Consider the following 18967-nt stretch of genomic DNA (forward strand, 5'->3'; position numbering starts at 1 on the left):
TTTTTCTTTCTTTATCGTGTTATTGTACAGTATGTAAAAACTACATATTCTTTCTTTTTGTGTTATGCTCAAGTTTGAGAAAAAAAGTCTAGTTTGTTCAAAAAAGTATTATAGCAATTTTCCAAGAATCATTACATTTAGATATAATGACACCAAAAGAAGCTTTATCAAATGATCGACAATTTAGCATGAGATGGACAATTTAGCCATGATATTTATGTTGTATATGTCCACTTAATCTGCTCATAACTCCATACAATGTGGAATTTGTGCTGTTGATAGTTTTACAAAGTGTCTTATTTGTCAAAATAGAAGCTAATTAGATAGAAGTTATATTTTTGTTTCAATTCTATTTCACTGAATTCAATTCAAAAGCATCATTGCTAATTACTTAGTTATATCGCATTAGCCACTCTGAAAGAGCATAGTCAAAACAATAGCCTCACTTACTATTACCTTGTTATATCACAGAAACCTCTAGATTAGCCACTCTGAAAGAGCATAGTCAAAACAATAGCCTCACTTACCATTACCTTGATATATCACAGAAACCTCTAGATTAGACACTTTAAAGAACCATAGTTAATGCAATACCCTCACTGCCACTTACCTTGTTATATCACAGAAACCTAGCCGCTCTACAACACCATAGCCAATATAATAGCCCCACTGTCCATTACCTTGTTATATTACAGAAACCTAAAGATTAATCACTCTATAAGACCATAGCCATTACAATAACCTGACTGTTTATTACCTTGTTAAATCACAGAAACCTCTAGATTAGTCAACTACAATAGACAGACATAGTCAATACATTATCTTCACTGTCGATTACCTTGTTATATCACAGAAACCTCTAGATTAATCACTTTACAGCACCATAGTCAATACAATATCCTCACTGTATATTACCTTGTTATATCGCAGAAACCTCTAAATTAGCCACTATGCCAGACCATAGTCAATACAATATCTTCACTGTCGATTACCTTGTTATATCACAGAAACCTCTAGATTAGTCACTCTGAAAACTGTAGCCAATACAATATCCTCACTGTTCATTACCTTGATTTATCACACAAAGCTAGCCGCTCTATAAGACCATAGCCAATACAATAGCCTCACTGTCCGTTACCTTGTTATATCACAGAAACCTAGCCGCTCTACAACACTAAAGCCAATCCAATAGCCTCACTGTATATTACCTTGTTATATCACAGAAACCTCTAGATTAGCCACTCTGCAAGAACCATAGTCGATACAATAGCCTCACTGTCCATTACTTTGTTATATCACAGAAACCTAGCCGCTCTACAACACCATATTCAATCCAATAGCCTCACTGTCAATTATCTTGTTATATCACAGAAACCTTTAGATTAGCCACTCTGAAGAACCATAGTCGATACAATAGCCTCACTGTCCATTACCTTGTTATATCACAGAAACCTCTAGATTAGCCACTCTGAAGAACCATAGTCAATACAATAGCCTCACTGTCAATTACCTTGTTATATCACAGAAACCTCTAGATTAGCCACTCTGAAGAACCATAGTCAATACAATAGCCTCACTGTCAATTACCTTGTTATATCACAGAAACCTCTAGATTAGCCACTCTGAAGAACCATAGTCGATACAATAGCCTCACTGTCCATTACCTTGTTATATCACAGAAAACCTCTATCTATACCGTTCATATCATAAATTGGATGTGTTTACAAACCAACAAAAAATATTAGCTGCTATAAGCTTAAGTTTTTGGATCCATTAATAGGGGGATGAAAGGTAAATTAATCCTTTGTCTACACTTGACAGATTTTAACCCTAAGAAAAACATCCAATCAAAGTTTTAATGTACAAGAAAATTTATTTAAAATTAAATTTTTATTTATAATGTAGAAACGTTCCTAAAATGCATTTATAATTCTGACATGTATGTTTTTTCAGGGAGGAAAAGGACAATGGATGTAAAAAGCAATATACAACTCTTGCTTCCCCCCAATATTATATCAGACACGTAAAAACTAAAAGTACAACGTTTTACATATATATAAATAAGGAGGAGAATTAATTTTATCGTCTATTGTTCCATCCTTGTTAATATTCTCTTGTTCAAAGATAAAAATCCAACATAGTTTACATGAAGCAAAAGTGCTGTAAAAATATTAACAATTCAAGGATGATTGTGTTTATAAGTAGCGAATCAATAAAGGATTTACTGTCATACAGTAATAGACCATTATGATAGAAGGATGCTTGTCTGTCTTTTCATCGGAAGCTTTAAATCTCGGTTCTACTTATTCTTATTAGGGAACTTCCAATCAACTATTTAGGCGTAGCTCCTAGAGGCTAAAAGAGAAGCGACTATGAATGTATAAATATTGATAGATATTTTTCTGATATTATAGACAGAAAAGGTACAGTACATATTTTAGCCACATTCAGTAAATGTAATGTTACGTGGACAATTCTATTCAGACAGGATTTCGTTACAACTAAAGTGACTTACGTTCATGAAAATCCTAGTTATAGAGTAGCTGCGCTTCTAATAATGTATCGTGAATATTTTTTTTGTTGAGAAAAATTATCTTGAAAAAAATCTAGCAAGTAATGTTAACAAACGGACTTCTCAGATTATTTTGCTGTCATTGAAGTTAACTATTTAAAAAAAAATCATATGCAATAATGATATCAACATGATGAGAAATGATAAAAAAATGATAAAAAAATGTATAAAAAAGAATTTAAGAAGCTATCTTACTTAATGTTAATTATTGCGTCATAATTATGGAAAACTAAGCATAATCCAAACATCTATCTTTAATAGCAGTTATAAAAATTATGAATACCTAGGATTTGCCTGCAAAAAATAAACTATAGCTTCGTTATTAAGGTATTAAAGGCATTGCCTTAACACATATCAGACAACCAACTATGTAAATATTTTTTCTCTCAACTTTTCCTCCAATCAAAGTGACCAGTTAATATAATAGTGTGTTGGGGTTGGGTTTTACGTAATTTGTGGTGTACCAGTCCATTGTCTTATCCCTTAAGATCCATGCTTAATACTAATTGATGTTATTTTTTATTTAGATTGTAGTGATGATACTGTTATCAACGAATTATATTCCTGTGGTTACTAATCATATTCTAATGGCATTCTACTCAGCTAGAACACCTCATCATTGCAAGGTAACATTATTCAACTCTGTATGAGTGGGGCTATCAAAATATTCAGGGGGTAGAGGGTTAGTATTTTATCCCCCTCCCCCCTTCAATTGTTATCTATGAAACAATTGGCAACCGAATTAAGAGCAAAGTTGCTTAGGATTGAAAAAAAAGAAATTTTGTAATGTGTTTAAAATAACCCACTTTATGGCTTAATATTTCCAGTAAGGCTTCGAAACCAATTAATATCCGCTGTATTAAAACCGGTTCTAAACCATAATGAAAAACTATGTATGGCATCGTATTGCAGACTATTTTTGCATTGAAAAAATGAAAATTATATAATTAATACCAGTTTTGTTAGCCACGAGGTTTAAATATTAAAATTTTTATTTCAATATCCGCGGAAAGCTGTCTATTATACTATGAAAATCATAACCATTTATTCTTCAGAACGACAAACCGACCAGAATAATAAAAGATGTATTAACTTGGGACCTATAGTTGTATGCAGTGTACAAGGAAGACCCAAATTTAATCAGCAGTCTATTATCAAAGCTTTATGAATTATCAGGGATAAGAAGAGGAAAAATAATATATATTATTACATTTCTTGTTTTACCCACCCCAACAAATTTTTTCGTTTGTTGGGGGCTATCCTTAAACGCCCAAAAATTGTTAATGAGGTAAGTTTTGTCTTGAGATTGTGTAACCCCCTTTCCCTCAAAAAAAGCTTGGACGTCCTTGAGTAATATAGTGAGCTTAATCACGGCATTGATGGGATTAATAATCTTTTATTTACTTATCCCTGCATCATTATAATTAGGAGTCACATGGAGAGTTTAATCGACGCATTTATTATTCTTCAAATCTTAGTTATCATCAGTTCCCTGTCAACCAAAGATTTGGTCTCAGCAAAAGTGGCAAAAGCTCTTAGCCCCCCCCCCCTTATTTCCCTTATTTTTATATAGAAAAATTCCAACCCCTACGAATCGTACCTTGCAGGGTACTAGCTCTATGGGAACTCTATATTTAGTTTAAATGCCAGAAAATTAAAAGCAAAAGTAGGAGAATAGTTACCAAGCAGTTTAGTAGTTTGTTTTAATGTTTACAAAAAAAATTATTTTACGACTCTGTGTAAAAAAATTCTCCATCTCCATGGTGATATAAAGCACAAAATATTATTTAACTAACTTAAAAGTAGAAAAAGTTAACAAGGATATAGTAGAAGCTGCACCCTCGTTTAATGTGATCTTTTTGCGCCCAAAGAGGTGTTACACCATAAAGGTCATCTTTATTAGGAATACAGGGATAGGGAAATAACTTATAAACCAATTCTAATATGAATGTGACATGATTATTTAGATCTATAGAAAAACTAAATTTTACTATATAACACTATAGCAAAAAATTGCTTCATTAGCTTGAAATAACATGAAGACGATATAAATATCTAAATATAGTTATATAAAGATTATTAAATCCATAACTTAAAGACATTTTGAAAAATGCTCATTTTCCAATCGCTTTTTCTGAAAAGTTGACACACGATGTTAATGATCTATTGTTAACCCAAAATTAGATTTAATGGTTGAATAAATAAATAAACAGTGTATAGAAAAAAGTTTAAGTTATAGCCTTAGGTTTTAAATATGAATAATTTCTATTCTTTTGGTTACCAATTTGTTTAACCAGTCGCAAAGTAAATCTGTAGCATAATATTGATAAAACGTGCTCATAAAGTGTTAAGGTTTACAAACAGTTGAACCAACTAATTCCTAGAATATATTTGCTGCTAAAAAATGATCACAAAAATATGTTTAAAACATGAACAACAAAACAATTTGGTTATAATACCCGCGCCAATCCTTATTTATCCAAAGACAAAAAATCCGCAAAAAACATAAAGAATTTATAAAATCCTTGAAAACATATTCTAAAAGAGTTGAGAATAATATTTTGGGAACAATATTGTGTTTAAGGACTAACAATTATAAAGTTAGGAAGGTGATTAATTTTCTCTTTTCTTAATTAGTTTTATTATCTAAAATCTTGAAATTTTTTATCTCTTTCAAGTGCATTGGAATAATTTGGGGATTATTCTTTTCTGTTTGGGAGGGTGAAGGTTTTCTATCCCAAGATAGTAAAAAACCTTTCCTGGATATTTTCAAAAAAGAAAAAACTTTTTTACTGACCTAACTCATCTAGAGGAGTGTCGAAAATTATCCTTGGGTTTAAGACAAAGCAAAACATGCCATTACCTATAATAGTCTGATTGTAAGAGTTTTAGAAGCGCAGCCACTCCATTATAAAGGTATGTCTGCATGTCCTTACATGCGTCAGACTACAATTTAAAAAGACCCTGCGATGATCTTTACTTAAGATACATTTTAATAGTTAAAGTGGCGTCCAAAGGGTTTTACCTAGTGAAAAAAGGGGAAGCAGTCTTGATGAGGCGGGAAGGAATCGGGTAATATAACCCTCTACATACTACTTCTGCACGCCTATGCTTTAATCTTACAATACGACACTTTAGTTTATAAAACAAGGATGACAGCATCCATAAGTAGCGAAGCTCAGAAATTATGAATGTATATTATGAATATATTTACCATATACCAGTGTCATCTTATATATTTGATGAAATAGGGAAATGACGAAAACTTCAAAATCACGCAACCTTTAAATCACGAAAAATTAAAAATCTAGGAATCGATCTAGCACCACAATATATAAACAAATCTTAATGAAACTTGATGGAAATATGTAGACTATTAGCATATTCAATCCCTGATAATTTCAACCGTAAATTTTGAATAGGAATTGAGAAAACAATAGAAAACCTAAAAATCTAGGAATCGATCTAGCACCCCTATTAATAAAAAAATCGTAATAAAACTTAAGGAAAATATGTAAAATGTAAATTCAAGCAATCCCTGAAAATTTCAGCCCATTATCTTAAAAAGGAGTTGAGAAAATCAGAAAAACATGAAAATGTAGGAATCGATCTAGCACCCCAAATGACAGACGGTTGGACAAAACAATGTATAGATTAGATGGGCATATGTTACAAGAATCCTCACTAAAAATTTCAGCTGTTTATCTTTTATAGGAGCCGAGAAAATCACGTTTCCCCCACTTTGTCTCAGACGGACAGACGGACAGACGGACGGACAGACGGACGGACATTTCAAATTATAGAGTAGCTTCGCTACTAAAAAATGTTACTTGTCTACCTACTTAATTAATTGCATAGAATTATACACATAATACATACATGAACATCCAATTACTTTCCTATAAAGAATTGTTTTTCCTGTATAATGAAAATTAGATGAAATTCTTTAGTATTGTTATAAATATAATAAGGCCATTAATCTTTATTTAATGCAAACAATTATTTTTCAAACAATTCAATGATATATAAATTATTAGGAAAGTATATTTTCATTAAAAAAGTAAAAGACAGAAGTTAAAATTTTAGTTAAAAAATACAGTATAACTTAAATTTGAAACTTATGTCATCAACTTTTAAAATGTAATCATTGGAAAATTAATTAGCATTAAAGTTACTAGTGATTTGCCTGTAAACAGGCAAACAAATTTGGAATCATTTATTCTAACTGTAAAATTCAAAGTTCTAAAAACTGTATTGGAAATAAGCCCACTTTTCGCTTTGTTTAAACAATGATCAATAGAATAGATACCTAGGATATCCTCTATTAGATATACTTAAACAAAATCTATTTATTGCTTATAGGCTTCTTCGTAAAAGGTGTCTCATAATTTTAAATTTTTTGAATAAACAGAAAAAAATAGACAGATAGATAGATATGAAGTGAGGAAAAAGTATGTTTCGGAAAATGAAAATGGTGAAAATGGGGAATAGATGGATATGAGGCAAGTAGGTAAATCCTTATACTAAAAAAACAGGATGTTTGTCTGTTTGTCTTTGTGTCTGTACCGAAGGATCTCGCTAACCGCTGAACCGATCGGGTTCTCCTTAACAGGGTAGCTTCTCATAGGTCCCGTGAAGGTTTATAACTATTTTCTTGGGGGGTGGGACAGTGACACCCCCAACCCCCCAAAAAATGAAAAATACCACCCCCCTCAAAAAAAAGATTAAAAAACTTTTTTTTAAACTAAAATTAAAAATGATAGGGGGGGACCCCCCCCCCAAAAAAAAAAAAAAAAAATTCACCCCCCAAAATATTCTTTTTACTTTTTCTTTTAAAATCTAAAATAAGAAATTAGGTTATCAAATTTGACTCCCCCCTCCTCAAGTGCCCCTAGAAACTAAAAAACTAAAAAGAAACAAGAAGAGAGAAGTAGAAATAGAGAGAACAAAAATCTTTAAAAATTTTTAAATTTTGCCATAAGCTACAGTATAAAACTATCCTTTTTAAGTTACATAAGAAAAACGACACTTTTCCCTTGCCTAGGGATTTTTAGCGTGGAAGTATTTTTTCCTCTTTTTCACAGAAAGAGATATTTTTTCTACAATTTTTCCAATACTATTGCAATCTGAAATTGTTTTCTTCTGTCTTCTACTTTCTTAATGTGTTACCAGTAAAGGCCAAATGTTAATATAATTTATAACTTATTGTGCAGATATCATACACAAAAGTTGTTTAAATTATATGTTTTTTTCTCTCTCTGTATCTTAACATATTGATAACCACATAATCGATTGAGTATTGTTATTGTTTTAAGCTATTTTCTGCTCCTTTCTAGGAGCACAGCAACTAGTAAGTGGTATATTTCAATTAACTGTTCACCGGAACACTTGTCGCCGTCCCTGTTAGGCTAGGAAGTGGTAAATTGCATGTGGTATCCGCCGAGGATCAATGGCAGACACCGGAGTTCAATTAGATTACGGCAGTGTGACAGACGTGGACACCTTACTATAGAGAAGCTACGCTTCTCTAGCTTTCACTAGATAATGATCAACATCTACTTTCAGTTGTCACTTTATTGAAGGGTTAAGAGATACTGGAGTTATATACAACAAACAATAATTACATGGATAGGAATAAATAATCATAACATAAAAGCATAAATAATACATATACAATGGTCAGTTTGGGCAATAATGATTCCCCCATCCCTGGAAAGGGTGGGGGAGAATTAAGAATACAGTTAACCATAATAAACATGACAGATTCAAATCATTAATTCTAAGCGTAGGGAGGGGGTCACTAGACCCCTTCCCCAGGACTCGGGGGAGGGCCATTGACCCTCCACCGAACCCCAGATCAGGGGTGCCATAGACATGGCTCACGGTTGCCGAATACCACAACTCTCCCCTCGGAAGGCTGGGAGATGGTTTCCCTACCAGACTTCCGACAGTGGTTGAGGCCTTCGGCCCGCTCCTTAGGGCTAAAATATATACAAACGATAATGATTCAATGGAATCCTAGTGGTGAGTATCTTCTTAGGGTTGATGGGCTCCCAATGTGGGATAGAAGGCAGAGGCTGACTTGGGTTGGATCCGTTGGTCAGCGCCGGCAGGCATCAGGTTTGCTGGTGGCACAGTTGTTGCTGGAACGGTCAGCAGTGGGGCCTGCGGGTTGTTGTTGGCAGCGGCTGGGGCACTGGCTGCCAGATTGATTGTCTGAGCAGCGGCCTGTCCTCCTGAGGGGCCGCGGGGTCTGCCAGAGGGCGGTCCTGGCCTACCTGGGCGGTCATGCCCGCTGTCCGTTGATTTCATAGACACCATTTCCTCGGCTGCTTCCCTGCCGATGGGAATGGCATCCCAATCCACTGAAAAGTCCCGGGACTTGGCATGGTTGAGCCTGGCTCTCGCCATCGCCTTCTTATACAAGGCTGGGTGGTACAGGAACACTTGTGATATCGCATTCAGGGCTGCCCGGACTCCTCCTTGTGCTGCTGCCAGAGAAATGATGGTTAGGTCCCCCAGCAGTTTGAGGATCAGCAGCAGCAAGCACAGGATGGCGGCGCCATCTCCCCACTCGTGGATGGCTTGTCTAAATCCTGCCCAGACATCCAGGGCTGCCTCTCCTTCCTCCGCCAGTCGGTCAATGTTGTAGGACACTATCCCATGGTCTCCTGTGGCCGAACAGCTGCCTTGCTGAACGCAGGAGCCATAGGATAGGCCGGTCAGCATGGCACTCTTGTATGCTGGGAACGCCAGCAGTTGTTGCCAGTCGTTCAACTCAGCCTGTGAATACAAACCACCTGAACTGAAGTCATCTAAGGGGTCTGTCAACAACTGCTTGGGCGTATCCAGCGGGGGTGGCCTCTTCTTGGGAGCAGGGGTTAACTCTATCCAGCCTTCCTCCGCGTGCACAGTCAGGGGGTAGGTGGAGGAACAGGGAATCTTGGTGGCGTGCTCACTGTATACCCGCGTCACAGCGTCTACAAAACCTGTGGGCTCCACTGGCACTTTGTCCCAACACTCCTTGTGTTCGCGGACAACATACTTGTGCCTTTGGCAGGTCAGCTGCAGCAGGATGTCTCCCCTCAGTACCGAGAACGTGCTCCCCTGGACACGCACCGGGTGGGCCGGATCTAGTTGCTGGAGCTTCCAGCAGTTGGCCGCTACTTCTTCTGCTGCAGTGCTTCTCATGCGTGTTTCCAGGGTAAATCCAATATAACCTGCATGGATCTGTGCTTGAAGGGGAACGTCAACATCCCTGGCCGACACTCGGGGCAGCGCAGCCGCGGCTGGGTCAGCTGCCACAAACAACGCTGGATGGTTGGTGGCATGGGCCTCGAAGTCGCAGTTCACAATTGAGGTGGGGCTGGTCATGTTGATGAAAAACTGGGCCTGATGGTCAACCAGATATGCATCCCTCACCAGGCTGGGCTGGAGGCTGCGGATCAGCCTCAAGGGGCAATCTCTTCCCAGGTGGTCCCACACGTAGGTTGCTTCCCCAGTGATACAGGACAGCTCAGAATGGGGACAATCGAGGGTCAGGTGGTCAGACTGGGACTCCACCCGTCCATCCTCCACCACATAGGTCTCCTCCTTGACCAGCAGCCGCCGCTCCTGGAGCACTAATTCATTGCGGTAGAGCTGGCCCTCAAAGTGGACGTCCTCCCCCTCGCAACCCACCCCCTCGGGGCTGTTGATGAGGGCGCCCACCATATCAATGGTGAAGAACAGGGGGTGGTTCAGCTGGAACGTCAGTGGCTGGGTCTTGCCTGGCAACGTGTATACTCGGTTCCTGGCCAGGTCTCGGCACGCTTCTGGGTCTATCTTGGTTGGCCTCATGAGGGTGGGGACCGAGGTCACCTTGAGGTGACCCCATACCCCACACCTGAATGTCCACTGGGACACGGTGAGCTGACAGCTGAACCCGGTGGTTTCCCTCACCTTGACTTGCTGCAGGACGTGGATGTCATGGCCCAGGGGCACCTCCTGGTGTAGGGGCTCCGTGTCACACATCTTTTCTTTATTGTAAGACGTGACATGGGTGGGGTTGGCACAGTCCCACCCCACCAGGACGTAGCTGGTTGTAGGCCACACGGCTGCCAGCAGGAGGCCCCACAGGACCATCCACCAATGGGAGAGGCTTCCAGGTAACCATCTTCCTCGTGCACGCGGCTGGGGATCTCCGGCTCTGGTCACGGCTGCTTCTTGGGGCTGGACACGGCTGGGCTGCTCCTGGCTAGACACAAATTTCCATTGAGCGTTATCTGTATGCGGCCGAGGCACCCCGATACCCTCCCCAATGACAGACTGGCAAGCGACTGGCACTTGCCTGGGTGTCGGCTCCCCTAGCCCTAAATGCTCCCTTCCCTGGTCCAAGGCATGCCCAGTGGCATGGGGCTGAAGTGCATGTGGCACAGGCTCGCCCTTACTCAATGCCCTCCCCTGCCCTAGGAACTCAGGTGCATGTGGCACAGGCAAGTCCTTATTTTCCCAATTTTCAATCTCCCCAGCCTCAAGTGCAGGGGGCACAGGCAAGGCTGGGTGTTTACAATGTTTTGGATTCAATACATTTAACAAATGTCACCCCTTCCTCTGGGACCGCTGGCTCGTTCCAGGACTCAGGTCTCTCGGTGGCGGCGACTTTTGTCGCCCCAGACATCAGGTTGGAGGCTGGCTCGTTCCAGGATCCAGGTATCTCGGTGGCGGCGACGGTTGTCGCCCCAGGCACAAGGTGGGAGGCGCTGGATAGCACCCCCCCATCATCCCAGGTGGCGACGCCGGGTGGCGTCCCATACATCGATGCAGAGGTGCTGGCTAGCACCTCCTGCCTCTCTCGTTCAGCGGCTGCCAGGGCCTCCCCATACACCGTCTCAGGGACGCTGGGCAGCGCCCCTCCACTCTTGCTGGGTAGGCTCAGTCGGGCAGGTCCCATCATGTTGAGGCTGAAAGGCTGGGGCCTCAGCACCTCTGGCTCGGCTATGTTGTTGGGCTGTATCAGCTCTGGCCCCAGATGGTTAAGACTGAAGCCTAGGCCAACCCGGTTGGGCTCAGCCGCGCCGCCCAGTACGTTGATCCTAGCTGGGACAGTCCCGAACTGCGGCATCCCATCGGCTCGGTCCGCAGCTCTGGGGGCGGCTGCTTGCGGTGGTGGTGCTGGGGGCGCGCTCCCTTCCATATGGGCCACTCTGCTGGGCTTCCCTGGAGGGGCACCTTTGTCGGCGGTGCGCCTGCGGCTGGCTACCTGGGCCCAGTCAGCTCTACACTCGGCCGCCGTGTGGCCGTCATAGTGGCAACGCTCACACTTGGCAGAACGGTCACGGCGTGGCTGGGTGCGCCTCTCCTCTAGGCTAACTTCCACAGGCGTTGGACAGTCTCGAGCTCGGTGGCCTCTCCCCTGGCAGCGGTAGCAGCGGCCTGGAACCTTGTCATCTGGAGCGACCTTCCCCATCTGGTGGAGACCCGGAGCCAAGGAGCCAATCTCCATTGGCTCCGACTCGTCATATTGGGGCAACTGGATGCAGGCAGATCCCGTCAGCCCGTCGGTCGAGTCCACTAAGCACACACCTTCCTTCAGCTGCTTAGTAACCATGGTCACGGTGAACATGGCCTTGCGAGTGTACTCAGGTACACTCGCAATTTCATGGTTCATCATGAGGCGTTTTACATTGGCGTTACGAATTCCACGGTTTAATTCGTCCACCAACAATTCAAGATCCTCATGATTGTAGGCGTCCCTATACAAGGCGCACTTTGTTGAGATGTACGCCTGTATAGGTTCTGTCGAGTGTTGCTTGTAGTCCCTAAACGCTTGTTTAAGCGTTTGGGACTCAAAAGCAGGGCGAAATAACAATTCACACTCGGTCTTGACCTGTTCGTAGGTCAAGGCTTGGCCTGCCTCGCCAAACAGATGGGACGCCATTTCCGCCGCTTGCCCTACCAATGACAGTAGTAGGGCGTTGCGGCGGTTGAGGGAATCATGAGGTGGCACGCGGTAAGCCGCCCATGACATCTCCAGTCGGCGGATATGTGCCGACCAGGACTGCTTGGGCGGCCCTCTAAACTCCGGCAGATTGCTCAGCATCAGCTTGCGGTACTCGGCTGGGGCCGGCTGAGGGTCATCCTGGAGCCATCCTGGGGCTTGGTCACCTCCTGGGACTTGATGCTGGTCCATTGGGTCAACGGTGAAACGGCGGGCACAAAGTTATACAGGACTACAATGAATGGGTTGTCACTTGAGGCTTCCTAGCCTAACAGCCAACACTGTTTGTATCACTAGGTTGGGAGTTTTAGTTGCAAAGATATAACTTAGCTGTACTTATCAATAGTTAGGTGTTGAGGTAGATAGATGTTGAGGGTCTGAACTGCTGTCAGGAACTGATTGGGTTTTCCCTTATCACACTAGAGTTAGGAGGAAAGAAACTTGCAATTCTTTATTTGCTAAAAATACCCCTGTTAGATGCTATGGAGTAGCTCCGCTCTGGTGTGAAAGTGTGTGTGTGTGTGTGTGTGTGTGCGTGGAATCTTCTGTCCTTGTAACGCGCGTTCGCGCCGTCAAATCCGCGCACACGGGGAAAACGCGCTCTCACCCCTCAGCTCGCTTCCTCATTGGTCCGCTTCGTCCGTTGGATTTATGATGTTTTCCGCACTTTGTTGCGCTACCCGTGAATGGCGCTCTGTGTATCCGATCGCTAGCTCCACACTACAGACGGACTTAGTCTAGTGTGGGTAGGAAGGGGGAAGCGCGTGAGGGGACGGGGGTAACTCCGTCCGTTCCCACTGTGAGGGAGGGGGGTAACTGTGTGCTGGTGTAATGGGGCCTTTGCTTCTTAATCTTAGGCTTATCTGTTATATAACCCTGATTGTATTTGCCTTCAAATGGAGAGGGGCCCCTCCCCTTCCCTTGGAATAAGGGGTGTATTGTTTTTGTGCTGTGGGCTTGAGATTGTTTTGATTATATTACATCTAGCTTTTATTGCTGTCCTTATCACAATTGCATAACAGATTTGTTGACCAACTCTGTTCTATTTTTAGCTGTTATCACAATACACAGTAATCCAAGCCTGTTCTATTCTTAGATTTATCACAACACAACAATTTGTTTGCCAAGCTTTGCTCATAAATCTATTGTTTGGCCATCACATTAGGGTGGTAATCCCTGCAAATGTGATATAATATCTGTCTTCTAGATGGGTGGCTGCGTTGTAGCTTCTCAGGATACTCGGGGTTGACGTAGTTTTTCTCTGTTCTGGTGCACTACACCCGTATGTTAGCTCGCAGCTTGCAGCTATGTGGCATGTTTCAGCCTATCGGCGGCAGGGAATGTCCCGTCCTGCTAGCGCCACTGGTTCGGGTCCTACTATTTCTTGCAGTAAAGTTGGCCTATTTTCAGCCGTCTACACGTATTTGGCTTGTTTCAGCCGGTCCGCAGGCCTGTTTCAGCCCTTTTGGCGCTCAATTCTCCGTTAGATATCAGCGCTGCTCGCGGTTATTCGTCAGATTTCGCTGTTTTGCTTCCACAACTGCCGGATGCAGAGTTAAACTTTGCTGTCCAGGGTGGGTAATTCAGGTTGCTTGCGTCAGTTTTGCCAGATTCACTGCTGGGAGTACCTTAGCCTCAGATGTGCGTCTGCTCTACACTTGTGGTTCGCCGTAATCTCACACAGCTGTCACCAAAGTTGTGGTATCCGCCGAGGATCAATGGCAGACACCGGAGTTCAATTAGATTACGGCAGTGTGACAGACGTGGACACCTTACTATAGAGAAGCTACGCTTCTCTAGCTTTCACTAGATAATGATCAACATCTACTTTCAGTTGTCACTTTATTGAAGGGTTAAGAGATACTGGAGTTATATACAACAAACAATAATTACATGGATAGGAATAAATAATCATAACATAAAAGCATAAATAATACATATACAATGGTCAGTTTGGGCAATAATGATTCCCCCATCCCTGGAAAGGGTGGGGGAGAATTAAGAATACAGTTAACCATAATAAACATGACAGATTCAAATCATTAATTCTAAGCGTAGGGAGGGGGTCACTAGACCCCTTCCCCAGGACTCGGGGGAGGGCCATTGACCCTCCACCGAACCCCAGATCAGGGGTGCCATAGACATGGCTCACGGTTGCCGAATACCACATGCAGCTATTTTTTGAGCAGGCAATGCGAGATAAATTGTTTCCGTAGATGCAGTCACTTTTAACCATCCCTTTGTTCAAAACAACTAATATTAAAAATAGCTAAATTGTAAAAAGAAATTATCTAAAATCCTAACATACATTTGAAGAATCAAATTTATCAAACCCTAACGTATGATATTTCTCAATAATACTTTTATAAACTCTCCCTTAACTTGCGTGAAGATTCGCGATATGAAAGTTTTTAAACACCATGAAAGTTAAAACAAAAGATTAAAAAATAAACGTATAATGAAGAAAAATAAAATTGATTAATAATTTAATCTCACAACTCTTCACAAGCTTTTTTGGTGTACAATCACTTTTGCATGTATCATATTATCAAGTAATCAATACCGCATATTATTACAGCAGCACAACATTCCATATTTATTTCTCCTACATTTTTACAGTCATTGGATTTGATATTTGCGGAAATGATTGTACACCGCTATTTAACAAGAGTTATTGTTATAGCAAAATAGTTATTTTTGGTAAAATATATGAGATGCACGCATTTTTACTATTTTGAGAAACGAAGCTACTCTTGAAGACTGGTTTATAGGATAGTTGGTCAATGTTATCTGAAGCTAAATTGTCTTTACTAAGATATAAAGAGAGGGCACATAGCCTAGCCTAGCCTAGCCTCTGTACAATACTTCTATATAGTTTGGTCGGTATATTATAGAGTTGATACGCTTTCTAAGTGAACTTGAATGTCACAGGAGAAATTAAGCAAAGTTTAAAGCAGAGAGGACTATTTTAACAAACCTAATTTATGATTAGAGCCAATCGATACGTTACCTTTCGATAATTCCTATGTAAGGATTAGGGAAAAACATTATTTAATTATTAAGTTTTTTATTTGTTAAAATGCTTCGCTTCTAAAGGACTTATTTTATCATTGTTAAATAAGGAACAACTTTATAAGTACGTTCATTTTGGATAAAAAGCTTTCAAAAACGCCCTAGGATTTAAAAGCAAACGATGTTTTTATTTGTCCTTTTTTGAATTCAAAACTGTAACAATCATTACTTATTTTTTTTTATTTAAGCAAGAATAAAACTTTTTAGTATTTCGGAAAAATGACGTCATTAATAGTTACACCTTGGTTCATAAAAATCTAAAGTTATGGTTTTGGTAAAAGTCTACATTAGGACCTTTAAATGATTTGTTTTCTTAGTCATCTCCTTAAATAGTTTTACTCATGAAATGAGTAAAACCTATTATAAGGATTCATAATTGTAATGTAAAAGCAAAAAACAAAAGTTGTTATAGTGTGGTATTCGGCAACTCTGGGCCATGCGGAAACCAAGATATTATAGTGATGCTACGCACCCAGCTAATCCTGTTATTCTACAATTGTAAAGCCACCTGCAAATATGTAAGATAACGGTATTGATTTCATCTCTCAGTTGTCCTGCAAGTGGAGGGAGGGGTGTGACCCCTCCCTCTCCCTTCTTAAGCACCGGAACCTTCCCCTTCAACCACCAAGTTATCAGCACCACCTCAGCCCTGAGGATAAAGGTTCTAAGCCTTCCTTCACCCGATAGATTCACCACCCACACAGACTGTTGTTGTCACAGTAATCATCAAACCTTCCCTTTTAGTACCCAGACCTACCACTCAACCCCTCTATTCTTATCTACCTATTGTGCTGTTCCATGGACTATCCTGCCTCCCCCGGACAGGGATAGCCATCTACCTAACCATTGCAACTATCTATGTTTTACTTGTATGATTTACCTTTAACTATCTCTATTCCTAATCCATATGTATTTATATTATGTTGTACATCTTTAGTAAACCTTAGACCCTGAATAAAGTAACATCATAATAGACTCTGTTTATTATTTAGTGATTGCTAGAGAAGCGCAGCTTCTCTATAATATATGTGTCCACGTCTGTTCGCACTGCCGTAATCATTTGAACTCGGGTGTCTGCCATTTAACCGAGGCGGATACCACAATAGATTGTTTTTACCTTGAAGTATCAGCATCAAAACCGGTTCTGATCCATACAAAAATTTCATGTATCGTAATTTATTATTGACAATTTTCAACAAATGATTATTATAAAAATAATTATACCAGGTTTGTTAACCAAGGTCTTTGTACCCTGGGGGCTAACAAAACTAGAATCAATCTTACAATTTGTTTACTTTCCGCGTAAAGCTTTCTATTATTCAATTCGATTAAAAACTATTATATTTTAGATCGCCGAAGATGCCGAAAAAGAGAAATATTTACCCTACTACGGAGAATCAAACAACAGTTCAGATTTTATATACGATCAATGTCAGATGTACGCTGATCCTGCTAATCATTCAGCTGGTACTACACAGTGTAAGGTGGGTGCAGTTTTTAATAAACATTATACTTACAATATATAGCACAGTGTAATAAAGTAGGAAATTAAAAGTATACTGATCCTTGAAAGCATTCAGCTGGAACAACACAGTGTAAAACAGATGGAACTTGAAAAAAAAATTTATACAAATATATATCACAGTGTGATAAAGAGGAAAACTTTGTGCACTACGAGTGGAGTTTTAATCCAACACACTTGTATTTAAAAAAAAAAAAAAATTTAGGTTTATAATAAACAAAAATATTCAAATAAATGTAAAATTATTTTAAGCAAAATATATAGAAAAAGAATATAATAAATTTTTAGTATATTATTATTTACAGATGAAATACCTAGTTTTATTCATTACACATAAATTTTTTAAAAATTTTAATGGACCAAATATAACAGTTCCAGCATAAACTACCAAATAAAAAAATTTAGCTACTTAATTTCCAAAAAAATAAACACTCTATTTTTCTATAGGTTCCTTTTATGAATGTGTAACTTTGAGCAAATTCGATTACAAGTTGATGTGATGTAACACCACTTATTATGTTTTATTTATTATTATTTTAGTAGCACAAAATGTTTATATTTAAAATTTTTATCTTAAAGTACAGTTTTCCACGATTTTCATATCACTGGCTGCCTATTGCCAATTGGTTAATAGCCAATAGGATCAGCCGCCAATTGGTTAATTTAATTAGGAAATGATAAAAATTGTCAATATCCCTTTCAAAGCTAGGCCGAAAGCTAATTTTTGGGCAGGTTTCCAATCTCTTATCCCTAGTAAGTCTTTTAAGTTTTGAGTATTGTCTCTATATTCTGATTAGCTTGTTCGCTGTAGATATTATGCAGCTCTACATATCTAAACAAAATATAATGTTAATAGCGCAGCTTCGCTATAAAAAAAGGAATGTTAGGTTGGGTTGATTATTTACATTTATATCTAGGACCTAAGCAGGAATTGATTTATTTAAGTATGATAAACCTCTGGATGATTTAAATTTATCTCAAGTCTAAAAACCGTTGGCAACCACACATACAATTGTATAGATATTTTTTAATAGGAGTCAAAAATTTATTGAATCAGAACAATGGCTTCATGGTGCTCCCTGAAAAGGCCTTCAGGAGTAGAAACATAAACTTTTGTCCGTTTTAAAATATCTTGTTTCTAGCCTTGGAAATGACAAAAATACATTTTTTAGGGTTTACTGATAATTGTCCAATAGGTAGTTTTTTTAGATTTTCTCAGGCTAGGAACGAGATATTTTTTACTAGACATTGTTAATCTACAGAAGGAGCTATTTTTAAAAAATCTTTTGGGATGTTAATCAAATAAATGTCCATTGTATATTCTCTTTAAATTTCTGGTAAAATTATAGAAAGTAGCTAATAAGTAATAAAATACTTAAATTAAATTAGATTATGGGGGTGAATAAACTAATACAGTAATAAGCTAATACAAATAAATACATTATTACCAAAAATTTTAAAATTGTACCTGATATTTTTATTCTGAATTTTCACAATTTTTTTTTTTTTTAGTCAGTTTTATTTTGTGTCACTGATATGTTTTAATAGTGCGTTAATAATGTTGATTTTCACTTAGTTTAAAAGCTACTACAACTATATTTTTATAGAATCTTTTCTTTCAATTACTCTTTATTTTCAATCAAAAGCATAATTTTTTCAGTCTTGTGTTGATTAAGATATCTTAATAGGAAAGATTTAATCTTATGAAGAGCAAAATTTTTAGTTTCTTCCTTTCTTTTGATCCAGTAGAGTGGGAAACAATATCTAGTATATCTTGTGAACACTTCAAATATTTGTAACATAACTTTTTCAATCAGATTTA

At 39.2% G+C, this 18967-nt stretch overlaps 2 protein-coding genes across 2 annotated transcripts in view; one reads left to right on the forward strand and one right to left on the reverse strand.

Annotated features, from left to right (window-relative positions):
- The window catches only part of LOC145314502 (alpha-crystallin B chain-like), a 390513-nt gene that overhangs the window by 102452 nt on the left and 269094 nt on the right, over nt 1-18967 (reverse strand). The window lies entirely within an intron of this gene.
- Nucleotides 1-18967, forward strand: part of LOC145314932 (solute carrier family 22 member 7-like) — a 111600-nt gene that overhangs the window by 6721 nt on the left and 85912 nt on the right. Inside the window, exons 3-4 of the mRNA XM_080155008.1 lie at nt 3100-3198; nt 16973-17107. Of these exons, the coding sequence (XP_080011134.1) occupies nt 3100-3198; nt 16973-17107 (234 nt within the window). The remainder of the gene's footprint in view (nt 1-3099; nt 3199-16972; nt 17108-18967) is intronic.

The sequence above is a fragment of the Acartia tonsa genome, chromosome 3 (assembly GCF_053477335.1).
Source record: "Acartia tonsa isolate MP-2025a chromosome 3, ASM5347733v1, whole genome shotgun sequence".
Lineage (NCBI taxonomy): Eukaryota > Metazoa > Arthropoda > Copepoda > Calanoida > Acartiidae > Acartia > Acartia tonsa.